Source organism: Temnothorax americanus, unplaced genomic scaffold (assembly GCF_048541705.1).
Source record: "Temnothorax americanus isolate GAGA-0224 unplaced genomic scaffold, ASM4854170v1 Scaffold20, whole genome shotgun sequence".
Classification (NCBI taxonomy): Eukaryota; Metazoa; Arthropoda; class Insecta; order Hymenoptera; family Formicidae; genus Temnothorax; species Temnothorax americanus.
Genome location: NW_027509339.1, coordinates 966,292 through 987,043, shown reverse-complemented (window position 1 = coordinate 987,043; position 20,752 = coordinate 966,292). Strand labels below are relative to the sequence as shown.

The 20,752-nt window shown below is 46.5% G+C and overlaps 2 protein-coding genes across 2 annotated transcripts; both read left to right on the top strand.

Moving 5' to 3' along the window:
* Nucleotides 1-190: 190 nt before the first annotated feature.
* On the top strand, nt 191-10,938 carry LOC143897428 (uncharacterized). The gene is made up of 2 exons (XM_077406109.1): nt 191-720; nt 5,700-10,938. The coding sequence occupies exon 2, from the start codon at nt 5,701-5,703 to the stop codon at nt 6,583-6,585; it is 885 nt and encodes a 294-aa protein (XP_077262235.1). The 5' UTR covers nt 191-720; nt 5,700; the 3' UTR covers nt 6,586-10,938.
* Nucleotides 10,939-12,191: 1,253 nt separating this feature from the next.
* Nucleotides 12,192-19,452, top strand: LOC143897433 (uncharacterized). The gene is made up of 3 exons (XM_077406119.1): nt 12,192-12,328; nt 12,950-13,157; nt 13,721-19,452. Exons 2-3 carry the CDS (start codon nt 13,154-13,156, stop codon nt 13,993-13,995), a joined length of 279 nt encoding a protein of 92 aa, XP_077262245.1. The 5' UTR covers nt 12,192-12,328; nt 12,950-13,153; the 3' UTR covers nt 13,996-19,452.
* The last annotated feature ends 1,300 nt before the right edge of the window (nt 19,453-20,752 follow it).

Here is a 20,752-nt window from a genome sequence, read left to right as displayed (position 1 = left end):
ATCGCTCCGGCCGTTTGTCCTCATTGCGAGTATCCGCGATCCCGCTTCGTGATGACACACTTCGGAGGATTACGTCTCGAGCCGAGCGCGGATGACTTGCGCGTATCAGCGCGTATCGAGTATTCTCGGCGGAGTCGAGGGCCCCCTGCGGGTGTTTCCGTTCGCCGTTCCGCAGAGCAGAGCAGAGCAGAGCGCGGAACCCCCGAGTCTGCGCCATGCCGGACAGAGGCGTGTCCTCCGGCTCGCACGCTCGTATTTAGTATACAACATTGGAGGCCCGCTTCACTCGTCCACGGTCTCTCGCGGCGGCAACGGCGGGTGCGCGCGCGAAAATTCATACCTCGCAGAGAGAAGGGTGGCGACGACGCGAAGGGTAGAAGGAAACGGAACGGGAGAGCGCGAGGGTAATCGCCGCGCGTTGCCGACAACCCTGGCGACGTTGAGGGAAGAGCGCGGTTCCCCGTGGAAGATGTAACGATTTCCGCGAGGGCCTTCTCGCGCGGAAGGGAAAGAAGGAAAAACGGCGGCGGGGGAGGAGGCGAAGAAGCGGAGCGGCAGTCCCGCAGCGATTTTCTAATTCGAGGGGGAAGGACGCTTCGCCATCGGGAGGGAAGTTTCATGGCGTGAGGCCGTGAGGCGTAAGGCGTCATCGGCGGCGCGGACGGACTCGCCCGTTTTTCTTCGCAGGAGGAGAGCCATCAGAGCTCCGCCGACGGTCAGGTAAACTTCGCTTTTCCGCAACTCGCTTCGATCTCGCAGAGACTTCTCTCTCGCCGAAGCTTCTTTTCTTTTTTTCTCTCTCTTTCTCTCTTTATTTTCATTATTCAGTTTCGCGCGAGGAGAGACGCGTCACGCGCGTCCTTCTCTCCCTCGCGATCGACGGGGCTGAAAGCAAGCGCGCAAAATAAATAAACGCTCGCGTCCGTCGAGCTTAGGGTATACGCGGTTCCATTCCGTTCCCAAAACATACAGAACCGCGCGCGCGTCACATAAATTTCGCGAATCGCTCTCGCGCGTCACGTCCATCTCGCGAAAAGTCTATTCCGAGAGACGGAGCGGATGATGGAATCGGGCGGGACGATTCGCGCACGCGGTGGTATTTTAATCCCCTTATGGCGTAGACGCGGCCGCGTTTCAGCGGTATACGCAATTCCCTTTCGCGCTCCATCCACCGTCTCTCGTCCGACCTTCCCTATCCGTTCTCCCCTTTTTCTTTTCTTCCCCCGCGTTACGCGATATTTATAGCGGTGTGTCGCGACGGGGGTCTTCCTCTCCCCCCCTTCTGAACGCGAGCCCATCGTCCGCGCCGTCCGTTTCGTCGTTCGAGGAGAATTTTCCGCGCGAATTCGCGTCCGACGAGCCCCCCTAATCGTCATTTAGCGGTTCCGCTCTGCCGAGCAGCTCGAATCAGCAGCAACAGCAGCAACAGCAGCAGCATCAGCCTGCAGCAGCAGCAGCAGCAGCTCGTTGAGCTCGTACAGTTTATCATCGATCGCGCGCGGACGGCCGCACACCGTTTCGCCCGGCGTTATATTACACGTAGATGTGTTCGTGTCTGGCAACAGGTTACCTGTTCGACACCGTATAGGAACGGAAACGATCCGATGACCGACTTTGCGCGGCCCTCCCCCTCCCCCCTCCCCCCAGATAGCACCATATCCAAAATCTTTTACATCATCGTGTCATAAAGACGTCTTAATAAAGATCTTTAAGACGTCTCGTCCCGATTTTGTCTGGGTTACGCGGGATCGTTTGGAGAACCGATCGAACTAGCGGTCTTATAATCGATCGTGTCGATTAAACGTTGGCATATTATTCGTTCTCGTCGCGGATCTCGGACATTTATTTTCGCATCGTTATCGGAGAGACGCGCCGCGGTCTCTCGCCTTTTTCACGTTGAAGGAGGAAGCGGCCGGTCTTCATCTGGGCTTGGCAGACAGCCTGTTTTTTGTTTATTTTGCCAAGAAAAATAACCCCGCGGGTGGGTTGAGAGAGCCCGGCGGATTTTCCGATGAGCGCGCGACGCTACGCTCCCAGCTTCTTTTTGCGCGAAACGTAAACACGTTATCGGTCGATGACTGCGGAATGGGCTGTCGTATGGTGCGCCGCGAAGCGTGACTCGGCGACGTTTATTCGCGATCGAACGAGAGGGGTACGTCGAATCATCCTCGCCCCGACGTCTCGGCGCGGCGTCCCGGATACGCGTTCCGCGAATATGCGTCACGTTCGAGAGTCGTATATCCGCGTTTTGGCAAGGACGCGCGACCCGTTGGCTCGCGAATTATAAATCGCGGTCCTGCGGATGTAAACGAAACGAACAAACGGGAACGCGTTCTTCGCGTGCCCGCGCTGTCTCGCGTGCCTATAATGTTTGCGTTATAAATCCCGCCGAGTTTCGAGACAAGTCTAGACCGCGGCTCGCTCGCAAAACGGCAGCCAAGCCAACTGCTCCGCGCGTTTGGCGGGGCGCCAGACGCGACGACAATAAAGCGGGACGGACGAAATATGGGCGTCCGCGATAATTTCGCCCGAAATGGCAGGCCCCGAAATGGGTGAGCCGTCATCAGCGTTGAGTCGCGTGATGAAGAAAGGAAAACGACCAGCTGACAATTCTCTCTCTCTTTCCCCTTCTCTCTCTCTCTCTCTCTCTTTCTCTCTCACACGATTTTACCTCTTTCCCTCGAAAGAGTTACGAAATTGCGAAACGCGTTAGATAAGGGGCGCTAATGGATGGCGAACGCGATGCAAAAGCGTGCGTAATTAGAACGCCGGGGAGTGTTAGTCACGAAGCATTTTTACGCGAGGGTCTCCGAGGGATCGATGGGGTAAAGTGTCGCCTTCCCATTAATGTAATATTCCGGTTTCATCTGCGTGGCTGTGAATCAGATACGCGCGGGGGGCACCACCTCGTTCCCGCGAAACTTTCCGCGACAATTCGAGAGCAGGGTGCTTAATTCGCTACTTAAATGGCGCCCCGTCGGCCAGAGTCCCCCTTCCCCCCCTCGGTTTACTTTACTCTTAACTTTGTATCGATATATTTGCCCAGCACTTTGCGCGACTCTCGTTGTTCCGTCAGCCTCTCTTGCGGAACGATGAATACATTTTCTCTCCTTTCCTCCTCCTCCTCCTCCTCCTCCTCCTTCTTCGCTATTCTTTTCTTCTGCGACGTTCCTCCATCCCACTTTTGCGTGTCGCCCAAAAAAAACCCGGTCGATTCGTCGCGGGAAATTAACCTCGCCTTAATTTTCACCTTTTTTTCTGAAGCGGGTGGCGGAGGGAGGGGGGGTGGGACAGGTAGGGTTGCGAAGCGTTGTTTCTCGTGGCGTGGGCTTTCTCGCAGCACACATGCGTGGCTCACACGGTGTACGTACATAGCGCACACCGCCACTATCTCGTGTCCTCGGTGTGTACTTCGCGCGTTTGCGTTCTGCAAGGGGTATGGGGGATGGTTTTATTGATCGTGGGGCAGGAAACGCTTTCGCGGCGCCGCGCATTGTGATCGTAAAACGAAGGAGCATCCGCGGAGTCATCCTTGAGATTTTTCCCCGTGATACACGAGGGGACGCGGGATCCCGCGGCCCGACCCCGCATCGATCCCACCGCTCTTCGTCGATATCGGATCCCCCGTTTCAGTAAACGGGAGCTGCGTCTAAGTTGCCGAGCGCGTCGCGAAAGAGGCTGAAGACGAGGAGTTGGATTTCGCCGACAACGAAACGGCGAACGAGCGTCTCGTAAAGCGACGCGAAATAACGGGGGGTGGGGGGGGGGGTTTCTCGGCTTCTCGGCCGGAAAGACCGCTTTTATCCCGATGATTCCTTCCCGCCTCGTATCCTCAGTCTTGCGAGCCGGATGGCGGTGCCAAAGGGCACAGCGCGGGGGGGCATTGCGTCCAACAAAGAGTATCCGATTACCGCGCGACATGCCCTTTTACGAGGAACGTGTCTCATTACGCGTATAAATAAAGTAACGCATACGACATGAGACGTGTAGGCATTTCGCGATGCCTCTCGCGTGCATTTTTACGCGTGAGGGAGCGGCTCGGAGGAGAAAATAAAAAAAAAAGAGAAAAGTAACACCACCGAAATGCAGCTCGAAGTATCGAACGTACGAAGTACCCTCGGATCGACTCCGAGTATATACCCTTCGACACGGTGCCAAGTTTTGTCCCGTGCGACGTAAAAGTTTTCCGTCGTCTGTGGATGCCGATTACGTATATACGCGTCTCCTCTCGTCGACTTTTTCGCTTTTCGCCGCTGAATCCCGCGAGAAACGCTCGACTTTCCGCCGTTGTACTTTTGCCGGTGATCGTGAAAATTCGAAGGGGAACGAGAAAGTGACCGAGTCGTATCGCGTCAGGTAAAAAAAATACGTCTTTTTAAAATATTTTTTTTTAAGGACATGTGCACAGCAGGGTAGGAACATAATTTCGCAAAGTTGCTTATAGGTTCGCTTCATTAAACGGAGTGCCTTATTTTATGGATCGCGCGAATATCCGTATGGCTTCGATGCCATGCGACGATCTATCAAACTATTATCCTACACTTCCTAGTTCCTGAAATAGGAACAACTAGAAAATTGCTTTTTCTCCGCTGAATGGTTCGTTTCGCATATGAATTATGTACGCAGCTATATACGTCTCTGGTAGCGACAAAACCATATTCTTTTTCAAAATAGTTCGTTAAAATAGGAGGGCTTAACTCTCGCCGACGACCTGGAAAAACGAAAGGATATAGGGAGAGCACGGAGAGAAGTAGTTATGAAATATCTGGCGAAAGGTAGAAGAAACGTCGAGCTATTTGCTTGCAAGCTCGTATCGCGTATCATTGGATATATGTATGTATATATTGACGAGCTTGCGATATACATACGAACGGCTCTTTCCGACCGAACGGAGAGGGCGGATAACGCAAAACGAGAGGAGGGCCGGTCGGCAGCCCTTAAAGAGACGAGATACGCGCGCGCGCGCGCGCGCGCGTTCGCAAGCCATCGCCGATCGCTTTGACACGCGTGATTCCATCGCAGTGCATCCTGTAAAACCCTGTAAATATAGATCCTGTAGGCCTTTAGATGAATTTAGAGGTAGCCAATTAGTCAGTGCTGAGACGAGTTTGCCAGAGCGGTACGCGGGGAGGGGGGTGCGGGAGGGGGCTAAATGTCGGGAGCTATAAATGAGAATGCAATTAGAGGCAATTAGAAACGCATCTTCAAGTCCCCCCCCAGCGCGAATATTCCTTCGCTCGCGATATCCTTGGCTGCTGCGAACTAGTGGTGTCGATCGATTGATTAATTGCCGTAGTATATGTAATATACGCGATTGCGCGTATTCGGTTGTTCGGCCACATTGCTCGCGAGCGAGAAGGCACGTAGAGACCGCTTTATCGACACCTCGCGTGCCATGCTTCACAATAACGTAATTTCACAATGGGACTGATTCTGGCATTTTTTTTCCCTCTTGGCTTTTTCGATCGATTAGATCGCGACGTCGCGAGATCGTCCCGCGCCACCGGCCGGGCCGGCCGGGGTAGGTAGCGTGTGCTTCTCGTTGATAACGAATCGTCGGAGAGAAAAAAAAGAAAGAAAGCGAAAGGAACGATCTCGCAACGACGCGACGACGCGAAACGGGGGTTGAAATTCGTCGCGGGGGAGAGACTGACTAGCGGGATTGACTGAGCCAAAGGGTTGTCTTTGCGGTGTTGCAGGATGCACGCGGTTGGATTACACTCGGCGCTGGCCATCAAGCGTCAGCGAATGCGCCGGGACGAGCAGCGTCGCGCGCGCGAACGTCGTTATAGCGCGCAATCGGGCGAAAGCGGCCTGACGTCGCCTAGGGCTTCGACCGGATCGCTGAACCACCATGGCAGGCATCACAAGAGCGCGCATCCCGGCGGGCGTGCGTCCGGCCAGGCCATGCTGGACACGAAGGTGGTCACCTCGATCGGGATGCTGCACATCGGCGTGGTGTTCCTGGTGCTGGGGGGTTTTCTGTTGGTGAGCGGCCTGCTGCCGGGCGACCTCGCCCACTGGGGCACCAAGTCATCCGGCGGCTGGTGGAACGAGCTCGTCGCCGTCGGTCTGTTCGCGATCATCGTCGGCGTCTTTCTCATCGTCCTGAATCGCGTCATCGCCAAGAAGGAGGAGGACGATCTCGAGGAGTACGTTCAACGGCAGCTCACCAGATCGCGATCCGGCCACCGATTGGAGCGGGACGTGGAGACCGGCGGGTTGACCACCCGCCACGGCAGACGGGCGAAGCAGATGAAGCAGGAGTCGTCGGACACCTCCCTCGAGATTAAGGACGGCGACAAGGTCAATGGAAGCGGCGGCTCGCCGCGACGGAGCCCCCCGCCGGCGTACACGCCGCAGGCCGCGATCAACGGTGACAATCAGTCGGCGGTCCAATCGGCGCTCTATCTCGAGCAGATCACCGAGGAGGAGATCATCAGCGACCGCGTCGAAACCTCGACCACCAACAGCCTCAGCCCGGGCTCGCCCAGCGAGACCCGGGAGTTGCTGCAGAACGCGCGATACTCGAAGCAGAACGGGAACCCGCAGCAGGTTCACCGGCCTTACGTCTCCAAGATCTAGACGATATAGGCTCGAGAAAGAAGGAAGAGGGAGCGACGTGACAAGCGGATAACGCGACGGTGCGACAAAACCCGCTTTTTCATCCTGCAGCCATTTTATCTATGGCGTCTTCCGACCGCGGTATTCTTGGGAGTGACGTTTTACTGTCGACGCGTATACATTCCCGTGTCCCCTGGATTGTACAACGGGCAACGAAATTGCGAGGAAACGCAACGCGAAGAGGAACGAAGCGAGGCGAAGCTGCAAGATAGTCGAAACCAGCATGGACTTCGGAAAGACGAAATTTCCGCGCAAATCAAGCAGCGACTTTTCCGCGACGATCCTCGGTATTTGCGAGCCGAAACGCGCGTCGCGATATCCGGTCGTTTCTTCCGAGGAGGGGAAACTCGAGGGAAGCTTGAGAAGCGAAACTTTCGATAATCATACACACATAATCACAAACACTAAACGTACATTCGTACAACACGCTCGACGGAACGAGGAAGGGAACCGAAGAATCGAATTCAAGGACCAAGAAGACTAGCCGTGGAGATTATATTGTAGAATGAGGCACAACTTTGCGAAACGACTTTGGTGTTATTCTATATAAATATAATATATATATATATTGGGAAGTACTCGATAAAGAACCCGATTAAAAATAATCGTTTCTACTTAAAAAGAAAATCTATTAGGCATACAAGCGACGGCGTATATTACGGTAATCCTCTATATGCACTTTTTACTTGTTTTAAGTTCGATTCTCTCATTCCCTAGTTTCTGAATATCGGGACATTTAAAGAGAGATATACATGTCGATTTAAATTACATTTATTCTTCATAAAAATGCAATCAGAGTATTTTTTTACTTTAATCATTAATCGAACACCGCTCGAAGCGGTTGATTTCTTTAAAAGGATGGAGAAAGTTATTTACTCGTATCGTTGCATTTAATATCGCGCATACAGCTGTACGTCGGAGGCTGAAAGAGTTTATGCATTAACGTGCGATGCGAATCGAAAATAAGGTCTCTAAGAAGAAGAATAGCGTACGACGACATTCCGAAATTTGATTTCGATATATCTTAGCGCTAATATATACTCTCTCTAACTTCGAAAAATACGATTCATGTGCATACGCGTATATATGCACGACGAATTGCAACTATTCGTCCAGCGACTGTTGGCGCAGCAGTATTGTTAAGCTAGCCGATAATTTGTAATATGCTATATTCCTTTTTATAATATATTAAGCATTTATTTACCCACGTAAAACACATCGTACTAGCTTTAGTCGGCGAGATCCGCCGGGGGCGGTGAACGAGGTCGCGCGCGCGCGCAATTCTCTCTTAGGGATGGTGTTCGCGTGTGTGCGCGCGTGTTACGTGTGTGAATCCATGCCACTCGACTTGAATCGGCGAAGGCAATAATCGCACGATGGAGAACCGCGCCGCGGTCGCTATTCGTTCGCGTTCCCGGAAATCTCTCTTCAAAATGAAATATCGCTATGCTCGGGCGCTACTGTTCTGTGATCCTAAGAAGAGAAGTTAATCGTCTTGTACACGTCTTACATGTCAGATGAATTTATTGAAAAGCGAAAAGCTTCTTTCGAGCGGTATCGTGCGCGCGTGTGTGGGTGTGCTCCGTATACATTACAGTATAACACTATATATACGACCCCATGCATGCATGCATGCCGCGCGTAATTATGCAATGCGTGCTGTTTTTATCGCCATCGCGTGGCGCTCCGATTATTTCTTAATTAACGGAACGGTCCCACTGTGTATTTAATTGTACGTAATTACAATTTTTTACGCCTTTTGCAAATTTAAGAATGCAAGAGAGAGAGAGAGAGAGAGAGAGAGAGAGAGAGAGAGCGCACATGCGTGGAAGATTGTGGCGAAAGGGATATATAGAGAGAAATAGACAGACCGTGAGGGGGTGACAGGCGCGAATAGAAAGGGCGAAATTCATTACGATTAAATCGGGGCTGTTTGGGGCGCGTAATTAACATTGGGAGCAAATTGGGATAAATTGGGGCAAATTGGGAAATTGTTCCATCAAGAGTCATGAAAAAAAGACTCGCTGGAAGAGAGAGATCGAGTCCGGATGAGAGACCGTGTTCCCAGATCAGACCAGATCGCTCGGTGTCCCGAGTCCCAGGATTCGCCCTTAAATCGGCTCCGAGTTAAACGTCGTGCGAAAGTGCCTTTGGTAATGCGCACTCCGGTATTCCTTTGGCGATAATCTCGCCTCGAGTACGAGCACCCGTCTGATTCCTCGTCCCCTTCTTCACCCCTTCCCCCCCCCTCACACACACCCCTCGTACCTGTGTGCGAACGACTGGACGCGCGTGCGAATGTATAGATGATCGATTAAATTGTTTACCCCCCGAATCTCTGTGATCGCGTGTAGTGCTTTCTCCGTTACGTCGGAAAAGTAATATAGCTTTTCGTTTTCGGTCCCTGGGTTCTCCGCGTCCGTTCGTTTTTTCTCGACTAAAAGGCTGAAATCGCGAACTAATCTTACAATATACATACAAATACATACATAAGTGTAAGTCTCTCTCGCAAAATTAAAGTCTAAGAGTATATACGTCTTCTTGAAAACTAAAGACTATATTTCCTCGTGTACTATCTCGATTGTAATTTCGTTGTTTACCATGATAGATTTGTCAGAGCACACGAATCCCCCTTTCAAGCGGAACCTATCCGCCTGGAGGAACGTCTGCGCTTTAATTCTCCAGGCGGTTACGTCCCGCTTGAACGATACGGATACACGAACGTCCTCAAAATAAGTGGTACAATTTATTACTCTACGTATATAGCGTCGCGCGCGTGCTTATCGGTTGCAAAACTTTTAATATTTAAACAAGTGCATAAGCCGTGTATCGATTCCGACACGTAGGGGAGGTCATCTTTGGAAAAGACAAGTCCGCCTATAGAATTATCTGATTGCCGCGTTCGTGTCGCGTCCGCATACTTCTCAGAGTTTTTTTTAGAGAGAAACACTTTTAGAGCTAGGTCTTGACTTGCACAGGGTGTCCCACTTGTGTGCCGCGTGTTATTTTTCAACGACAAATTCCTCGATTGGTCGAGGGAGCCGACCTGTCCTCGACATTTTCTCGAAAAGCGTCGCGAAAGATCATTTAGCTTTTCAATCTTCAGCGTTATACGCACCTAAGCGTATCGATTTAGGAGTCTATCAAAATTCCTCCAAGTTAAAAATGTAGCCCTCTCTTTCTCGTAAATTAAATTTCGTTTTCTGAACTTTGGACTTGCCAAAGAGAATCTTTCTTTTTTTTTTGGTCGCTAATTTTAACTAAAAATTACTCGAGAATTATCGCTCCGACATTTCTGCAGGGGGAAAAACTTCGAATTGAGAATGGGACACCGTGCGTGCAGACGCAAATGGATTTTAATTGCCGTCGCGTTGATTATCAAGTTTTGCAAAGCGACTCTCTCGGAGCGTCTTTAAACGACGATATAGGAAAAACATCCGTCTCGCGCGCGCACGCGTCGCGTCGCGTCGCCGCGAATGATCCTGCCGATTAGCCGTGTATAGCTAAGGATAACGAAGGACCGCCGTTTCCCCGCTTCCGCGAGAGGAGCGTGGACGATATCGGAAACGGGAGTTCCGACGATGAAAGTATTGCCGGTGCTTATATACAATGGCACGAAACGAAAACCGAAACGCTCACTTGGCAAACAAATTTCCTGTTCCTGGATTCTTTCCCCGCACCTCTAAACTCCTGCCGAAAACTTGAATACACGAATTGTGGAGAGAGCGGATCGAGGGAAGAAGCGACATTCCGCTTCTATTCATTCGCGCGTTTTGACGTTTAACGTTCAATCGACACGATGGTAATTGACACGCGAACGGAAAACGCGGTGTACGGTTTAAAGCGAAAAACGACTGGCGTGTATATCTGTTTGCGGAGCGATTTAGCGCGGTATTACTATATTTATCGCGAGATTTACTACGACGCGCGAGGATACATTTGCTCGGAAAGGGATTGGAATTATAGGGGGACGGACAGGAGGGATACGGTTTACATCGTATATCTCGTTACCGAATCGATGCCGCTAAAGTCTCATATCCCCGTTCGTTCGGTCCGCCCCGCGGAAAGGAGGAAGCCAAGCCACGAAGACCGTCGTTATACGACAGAGGGAAAACCGTTGTTGTAATTACTATACTTATTGTAATAATTATTATTATTACATCGCTGCTGTTTTTTGCGATTGCGACTATTACAGTAGTTAATTTTACCATAGAAGTTTAAAAAGAAACCTTTCTTATTGCGATTTCTCTATTGTACCACTTATATACAACTTGATGCACGAATTTTTCGAGAATAAATATTTATGAAACGCTCCATTCTTAACGAATGATTGTTCTTCTATAACCGTATAACTCTATCCATTTATTATGAGGTTTTATTCGCTCCGGACCCCCAGTCGTACGTTCGAATTGTCTCGTGCATATTGATGTTTCCGAATCGGGGTGGAGAAAGAATCTCGCCGATTAGTTTTACCCCGGGCGAGGGCGCGCGTCGAAGTTGCCGTTTCGTCTCGTTAACCGAAACGCTGCAGTAATCAGCAGAGTCGTCGTCGCGTCGTCGAGACTTATTCGTAACTCGAATAGTCGTTGTTCTTTTTCTTTCTTTTTCTATCCGGAACGGCCTCCTGGAACCTCGCTGCATCGACTGCGGGCCGGAGGGCGGATGCAATGACGTATCGACCGGCCCGAGGTCAACCGGGGTCATCAAAGTTCATAGCGCGTTTGGCGCAAAAGTAACCGGTGTCAGGCTGCAGGACGCCACCAAAAAGCGTTTATTCTCATAACGCTTGTTGTGTTGTTGTTGTTGTTTTTTTTTTATTATTGAAAATCTCGCCGTCGGCGCGCAAGAAATAACTCGATGCCGCCGATAGCGAGGTTCGGGGATATTTTGGTGCAGATTCGCGCAAAAACTGCGTTCTCGAAATAGCTCCGAGACAACGATGAAATTGGCAAAAATTAGTAATAGAGTGAGATTAATTTGATTATTTCTCCAGACCACGTTCTCGCGAAAGAGAGATGAAACGTAAATTTGTAGTGTCTCCCAATTTTCGCAGTTTAACAGGACATATCGATGTCGAATTATTTGCAGATCTTGTTGAAATAATTTTTCTGAAGCAGAAAGATACGTCAAGGTGTTCTTATCTTATATTTTTATTCGCATTACTTTTATACGAATTAAATTATCTCGAAAGGATGAAATGCGCAAATATCTTCTTTTAGCCACCGTATATTCCGTTCACAAGAAAGAGAGAGAAAGAGAGACAGAGGAATCTTAAATAATACGTACGAGATAGATAATTAATAAATGTATTCGCGTGTGCAATTTTAGTAATAACCGAAAAACCGATATTAAATTCGATTAAAACGTTACTTCGTTAATGGACAGTATCTATTAGATACAGCGTCCTGTCAGTTAACTCCGGTAAGTCATGTTTACGGAATTCGATAATGTAATTGCCACGATATTTCCTTCCCCGCGAGAACGGTATACATAAAGATGAGTGTTGGCTTTTTGTTTGATCAGGATGATTGGTGCTATGCCAGCGGTGGCCGTCCGCCACGAGCGTAGGAGGCAAGAAAAAAGGCTGAAGCGGCCGAGTCAGCTCTATTTGGGAGGGCAGTGGTTGCCACCCCTTACGGGCTCGCCGCCCACCCCTAGTCCGCACAATCTGGACCCCTTGCCCGAGCTCTATTTATGTGGCAAGGTAACGGTTAATTGTAACAATATACGCCGTTCGACATAAATAATGTCACCGTTCGAGGAACTATATGTGCATGACGTTTAACTATTACATTGTTAAATATTGGAGGACGAAATTTAAGATAATACCTTGAGTTAGATAACATTTTGTTTTTCTTAACTATCACGTATGCCGAAATTTATTATTTTAACGCAAAACAATATTATTTTAACTTCAGTGGTTTAGTTAAATCAACGACAAGTTGAGTAGGAGCAGTGGCGACCTATGAAAATAGAAATGACTCACAATCAAATTGAATATAATTTGACTATGAAATTAACAATTAGAGTTTCTTAATTTACATGTACGATATAAGAGAAGCTTACAGAATCAGTTTCATATCGATTTTTTTCTTTTTTACAATGACAATAAGATTTAATATTATAACTTTGTTTTAAAAATGATCATTAGCTTGCGATACGTGCTAATCAAGGGTCTCAATTTAAATCTTTACATATATTACTGTCCATGACATGTGTGGAGGTCGAGATGCGCGGGGTGGAAAGTACTGCTTTTCGCTACGTGCTCGGTTTTGATATTAGTTTTCCGAGAGTAGAGTATATATATATGTGTGTATGATATAAGGGCCGGAAACGGCGGCGAGAGTAAGCGTGGATTTCGAAAGGAAACGAAGATCGTTGCCCGCAGATATCCGGGCTACACGCCGTGGTGGTGTGCCTGTTGTTGGGCGCGGTGGTGCTCGTGGTCGGTCTCGTCCAACTCGTCCCGGGTGCAACGACCACCAACCACAGGTTGGCGTTACTCATAGCAGGCGCTGCCCTAATTATAATGGGTGAGTCTTCTTATATATATATGGAAAAAAACCTTCTTTTATCTTTAGCTTCTATCTTGACGTCGTGCTTCATAAGGCACGCTCTTACGGAACGAAAAGGCTTAACGGCGTTACAAACGCCGTTTTCCATCGTCGTGTATCGGCGAGGGAATTAATCGTCGCGTTGATTCTCTCGAGCCGTGCAAACATTGCTTGTTTCGTGAACAAACTTACTAAATTGTTTATTTATTTACGCGCGCAGGCCTGTAATAATAAATTGAGATTAATTCGATTTTGATTAAGCGAAATATGTTTGTTTAGGGGGAGAGCGGGAGGTTCTTAAATAAACGCAGATTTTTCGACCAGTGAATTGATTTCTCCTTTAGAGAGCTATCAAGACGCTCGTTAATAACCGATTGTGGGACGTCAAATAACTGAAATAACGGATTATAAGCGCCGCTCGATCGATCGGCGCATCGGTGACGCGCGCGTGCTCGTCAGCACTCGATTCGTTTGCGCTTGGTGGGACCTCGACGGGTCGACCAACGATATATGCCTCTAATTGTCGTCGTTATTGTTTTCAGGCTTCATCCTGGCGGGCGTGAGATGTTATGTGTTACACTGCATGCCGCTTCCGGTCGAGTCGCCGGTCGCGACGCCGATTCCACCGCCGGTGAGCGAGCAGGCACCCGCCGTACCTAAGAGCACCCTGGACCTCCTCGTGGGCCATCAGAGCCAGCCGGAGACCGATGCTCTCGTGCAGCAGCATCGGGAGTTCCATCACCATCACCAGCATTATCATCACAACAACCATAAGAAGAAACGTAGTTCTCAGGGCTCGCATTCCGAAGAGGCCTAAAATACAAACGAACGAAAAGAGAATAGGGCGGAATGGAGAAATGGGGGGGGGGGTTTAGGGATCTCGTTCGCGCGAAAGTCGAATCCGATAAGAGAGTCACTCTCGAGCGAGAGACAAAGGGGGAAGGCAGAGACGTTGGGGCTGGGTTGAATTTCTTCGGAAGGGAGAACATCGCCATTCTTTCGTAACATCTTGAAGTATATGCGGAATTTCCCGGAACGCGGCGCATTCTCCGCGAATGGGGGTGAAACTGTTAAACGTAAGAGAGATGATAATCGGCCTGATGTCGAGATAGGAGGATAGGAGCGATAAATTATTGATGACAAGAACGAACGATCGTAGGTAGCGATTATTTAGCCCCCGAGAGAAAGCGCCGACGTCTAGGATATCCTGTATATATCCTGTACATATGCCAATGTGTATAGATATGAGAGTACAGAGTGGTTTTCTATCGCGACTAAAAAAACAAAGAGAGAGAGAAAGAGAGAGAGAGAGAGAGAGAGAGAGAGAGAGAGAGAGAGAGAGAGAAAGAGAGAGACGGGGACTCGCGGGATATGTTTCTTCTCGTAAGAAAAACAGAAACAACATTTTCTTTATCGGAGGTGTAGAGCGAGAGGTTTATATTATCGGGACGGAGTCTATGAGATTTTGACTTTCGACATTCTTTTTGTAACAAGGAAAACTGCTAATCAGGTTTTGGCGAAATATCGGCGAAATCCTAGTTACGTACATTGGTATCTATATACATATAATATATAACAACATAACTAATTTACGTTGCAATTGTATATGCCGAGGCAAGTGCACTTTTCTACCTGATGTACCGAGGATTCGATATAGCTAACGACATTCTTTTATCACAAGACTTCTAGTAGAGACATTTCGTAGAAGAGACGTTCAATCTACCGATTGGTACAGAGCGGTTCGTTACTGGCCGAGAAACCGAAACGGAGTGGCAATTTTATAAAAATTTTGTAAAAAACAATAGTTGAAAAACGTAAAAAAAAACTTCCATAAAAGATTCCTGTTGATCAGATAATTACTGATATCTCTTGTCACTTTGAAACTCGAACAACTTTCGACACAAATTATTCAACGCTATCAAGATACAGAATAAAATAATTTAATAATCTTGCTTAAAATTTTGATAAAAAATATAGATAAATCTTATTCTCTTAAATATATTTATATTTACGCTTGAATATAGCTGCGTTGAATCAGAAGTTAAACTTACAAACGGACGTTATTGACTTTCTTATCTTTCAGTTTTGTTTTCTTCAGAAAACAGAAGCTTCATATATGATATGATTTTGTGTTCTTTATGTATCTTTTTCATGTATAGAGTACCCCTTTCCGGGTTTTATTGCCGATAACGCACCACTCTACATACAAGTCGTATTTATTTCACTCGGAAAAATACGCGCGGGAAATCGGTGTATGCGGGAGAAAACGTTGTGAGAATCTACGCGATTGATCTCGTACGCGCGTCGCTTTATCTTCGATATTCCCGACGAAGAACCTCGTAGAGATAACACAATTTATATAAGAATTCGATTTAGAGGGAGGATAGTCGAAAGGGGCGAGTGGGGGGGGGGACGACGGAAATGACATGGGGGGAGGCGCGATCGTAGAGAAGGAAACACGTCGATGTCGATACATTAATAACTTAATTAGCGATAAGGTTTTTCCAGCACCCTCGCGCACTAATTAGCAAAAACCTCGATGTTACTTCTTCCAGAAAGGTCTTGGCGAATATCGGGAACGAAATAGTCACGGCTGTTATACCTAACGATCTTCGCAGATTCGCGCGTCCACGAAGCGCGCGACACAGGAAGGCGCGTGTCTTTTGCATAAAAACAAAGAGTGCATGTACATTGTCTTTTTACACTCGATATATATTTATACCTATAAGCGAGACGTTTAACGAGAGTCTGTGCCTGCGCGCGGAGAAAGCCTCGTTCGATCGTCGAATTGATCCAGATCGTTTGTGTTCGTTCGATGACACTCGGTACAAATTCATCCGGAGACGCGGGAATCGGTATCGCCGGTGCCGATCGCCCGCTCACTTACGCGCGATTATTTGTCACGCCGATTTCACACGGGACGTGATCAGGGTTCGATGCATTATATTTATCAAACGTACGTTTCTCACACGGGAATAATTCTCGGCGCGCGGATACACGTTCGTCTATTGGGGTCCACTTAAAGTTATCGCGTTTGAAATTAAAAAAAAAAAAGAAAATAACGCTGCTGTACTAACAATTACGAGAATGTTTTACAAAACTGGCGTACAATATTAGGACGATCCCGATGTCCACGCGCAGCGAGATATCGCGGGATCTCGCGATCGCATTGCACTTCCTATGTTCTCTCATTCACTGGCAGTCATTTAGTCGTCAGTAATATAGACGTAGACGAGAATATCATAGATATGCACATACGCATATGGCAAACACGCACGCACACACGAGTACGATATATATACGCATTATATATAAATCTAGCATTAGCGGTCGGTCTGTTGCACTAACGCGTTGCGATTTTAGTTGACTATAATCTCTAGCTGGATGTTAGAGGCCCCTTCTTTAGATATCCAGATTCCACCTGTAATATATAACCGAAAATAGAGAGTTTAATTAGCCACCGTTATATGGAGCAGTAACCGTCGTTGGTGCAATCAGTCCTAAAATAAAATAGCGCATCTGTCTAGCGACGGATGTAAATATAGTGAGACGAGCTGTAAAGTGTAAACTTGCGAAAATTTGCGGTAGTCGTTGATCAGTTATGCAAGATAACGTCGCGTAAGCCACGCAACATTTAGCTTTCGTGACAACCTGACCTCCACACGTTTTATTTCGCAGTGAAATAATAAGGTAACTGTACCCACAATGTGGCTTACTCTGAAGATTCAGAAAGTTTTCATATCTTTTCGAAACAATCGAATTTTTTTACTTTGTCGAGATAGAAAAAACGACAATTATGGGGATGCGAGATAAGAATTTCAAGCAACTTTGACGTAAAATGCGCGTTCACGCACAGTTTAAAAATAGGCTATACTGCACTTATTGATTAACAGCGCTCGAATTTAAAATTTTATTAATTGTTACAAGAGAAACGTTAAAACGTTACAAGAGAGCCGTTTCAAATCGGACACAAGTATATAGTTCTTATTATCGAAAGAGCTTTTTGTGGAGCTAAATAAAAATTGTTTCAAATCGATAATACTTAATTATTGAATTTATGTAATAATTCACTACTGAAAAATGAAAAATAACAAAGCATTAGACTATGTATGTATACCATATTTTGGATCATATACAGGGTACAGTTATTTTATTACAAATTACACACACACACACACACACATACACACAAAATTTTCATCGGTCAGCACACTGCCTAATTTACACTCGACGCTCATGAGATCGCTGTAATTGCCCTCGTAACGAAAGTCTGCTTGCATTATACGAGAGAGAAAGAAAAAGCGTTGGCGCATTTCGAAGAATTATGCGGGACACGTGGCGTATAAACGTTGTCAGGGTTTATTTGAGGAAACGGAGTATATAGAAAGAGAAAGATCACTCCGCCAACAATTTGCGGAGCGCGATCACTAATGTTTATTTTTACCAATGCAGATTAACTTTAAATCTCGGTTTAACTTACTTTTTATCTCTTTCCAGTTTCAGGAATTAGAAAAAAGACAAAAAGTCATACCGAGATTGAAAAGTGAATCCGCATTAGTAAAAATGGACATAAAGTCTGTCACCCCTAACACGCTTTCGCGCATTGCTCATCGCACTGTTAAGCATATATTATTAAGTATCGTTCCTCTTTTTTTTTCCTATACGTTGGCGCGTGTTGTGTAACATGTCCCCTATTAGACGAAATACTTAAAGAACGTTAGAGCGTGTATGTACATAGCGCTTCGTGCAAACTGGCGATAACCGTATCTCGAAAGTAGCTGTATATTTAGAGCGCGTATAGAACATAGGTTCATATTATTCTTAGAAAAGTTCTCTCCTCACACGTAAACATGTAATACATATACATATATGCATATATATATATATATATATACACACACACACACATATATATATATATATATATATATATATATATAAATACATATAGTAAGTCTTCGTTGTTGGTTGTTCCGGTCGTTGACGTTTCCGTTACTCTTTTCCGTTAAAGAGCCCGAATGATAGGTGCCAATCGTAGCGAATGTGTGTACTAAGACAAAAAGAAGTCGAAGAAAAACGGTACTATCGTTGCTCGGGGATTATTAATTAATTTAAGCGCGCGCTCACATATACGAGATACGTCAAGTGCGTATTCGTGACACACGAGGGAAAACGAATCCAACCCGAAAGTTCATCGTTCGGTTGTCAGTGAACGAACAACGAGATTATTATTGTGCTATTAAGCTCGCGGTAGACAAATCATCCGGCGATGGTCCAGCGCGCCTGCGCGCGTCTTGTTTCCTGATGCGTCGCGTCTGCGTATAATATATACTTTCTTTTTTTCCTTTTTGCTAATTTTGCTAAACGGCGAGCGAGCGTCGTTTCGGCGGTTGTCCCCGACTTCTTCAAAAGGAGTCGAGGAACGAAGTCGCTCGAAGTCTTGCAACACAGTAATTGCAAAACGAACAAACATAAATACACACATCTTACATGTACTCGTAATTGTATTATTTTTTATATGCGTATATATTTGGCGTCGTCCTCTTAATGATTTGTCTCATCTCATCGCGCGCGCGAGAGAGAATAGCGCTAGCTTAGAGGAGAGGTATGCGGCTTCTTGTAAATCTACGATAACGACAACCCTCTGTCTCTTCTACACTTGTGGTATGCATATATTCGCGCGCATTATATCGACGACCAATTATTACGAATGAGAGAGGCGAGTGCGCGCAAAGGCGGAGGTGCAAAAAAGTGCTTTTTTCAGAAGACGATCTTTCAGATTTTGTATAAACTTATTATACAATATTATATGTATACACTCTATCTTCCTATATATATATATATATATATACCTATATATACGATATATACCTATATATATAAAATAATATAATTATAATTATAATTATAATTATATACTGTTACACACGCGCAGAGCCATATCTGCAACTCTATGAACGTTTCGTTCGCGCGGCCGAACGGCGATTATGAAAGTTTCGTCACCACACTCTGCCCGAATCTCTCATCGTAACGGCAAGAGTGATCTCGACGCGATCGGCGGCGATCGCGATCTCGTTTTCTCGCCCGTCGATCCGGCCGTGAAGCGATCGCTTCGAACAAACGAGATCCGGCCGGGCCGTCGTTCACGCCGCGCGGCGATACCGGGCGATATTAACCATGTATGTGATTCTACAATTAAACAGAAAACTGTAAGCAGAAGTCAACTCTATCGCTATTTTAACTTTCAGAGTTTAATAAAACGTTTTCACTAACAGCAAGCGGTCTCGTTGTGAATCACCGGCGTCGCGTATATCTCTACGCTAATCTTTGCGCTGTTTAACCATCAGGTATAAAACGCGATGTCGACGCACGATATCGCGATCCTTGCCCCCTGGCGATCCACGATCCATCGCTTGAAACATGATCCACTGTTAAATATTAAGGGAAATTTAAGTCAATTGATTGTAAGTTATGGATAACATTTTGTTACTTTTAACTACCGTGTAACACGTGTGTCAAAATTTTTTTATTTTAACTCCATTGGTTTAGTGAAATTAACCATCCGTCTGTATACGTATTTTTTTTGCACCCTCGGGAGTGTATACGTGGATCTGTCACATTTGACGCTATTTTTCCTTATTTTAAAATATTTAAAAAATCTATAAAAAATTTACAAAACGTCTGTCTACATTATATAGTTGACGATTTTATAGTCATTTTGATAAACATCGTTTATTTAACATTTTCTGGCGGGCTTGCAAGTTTTACGGTTACAAGCAGATATCATTTTGGCTCAGACCCACGCCGTAGGCCCACGTATACAGACGGAGGGTTAACATTGTTTTAATTAAATTAACAACATCATATTTTGAGTAGAGGAGCAGCAACGAGCTATAGGAAAATGGTTAAAGTTGACTGAAATGGAGTATAATTTGACACAACGAATTTACACTGTTAAATATTGAGGGATGAAATTTGAATCAATACCTTGAGTTAGATAACGTTTTGTTATATTTTTAATTGTCATGTATATCGATTGTTTTAACGCAAAACAATATTATTTTAACTCTATCGGTTTAGTTGAATTGTTTTGATCAAATTTACGACGAAATTTGAGTAGGAGCAGTGACGACCTATAGGAATAGTTAAAGTGATTGAAATTGAGTATAATACGACTATGTATTTAAGGCTCTGCGGTCCACTTGACGCTACAAATTCTTTGGTACGTTCTTCCTTCTTCTTCTTTCTTCATTGAAGGAAAAGAGAAGAGGAATGCTTCGAAGCATTTGTAGCGTCAAGTGGACCGCAGCCTTTAACATTAAAGGATCCCGGTTAATTGGGACGAAAGACGTTTTCGATTGCAACGTGGAAGGATCCACAAATCGCGGACTCGCGAATCGGGGATTTCTCCCGCGGGTTACAGGGAGCAGAGGGGGGCTGGAGCTCGGGGAGAGAAAGGTTCGTTTTGGAAACGTCGGTCACGTCGTCGCAAAAACGGACCGACGTACATGCACGTGCGCCCGCGCAACGCGCACCAGATGGTCGTCGGTGGGCGACGATACTTTTAGCCCGGT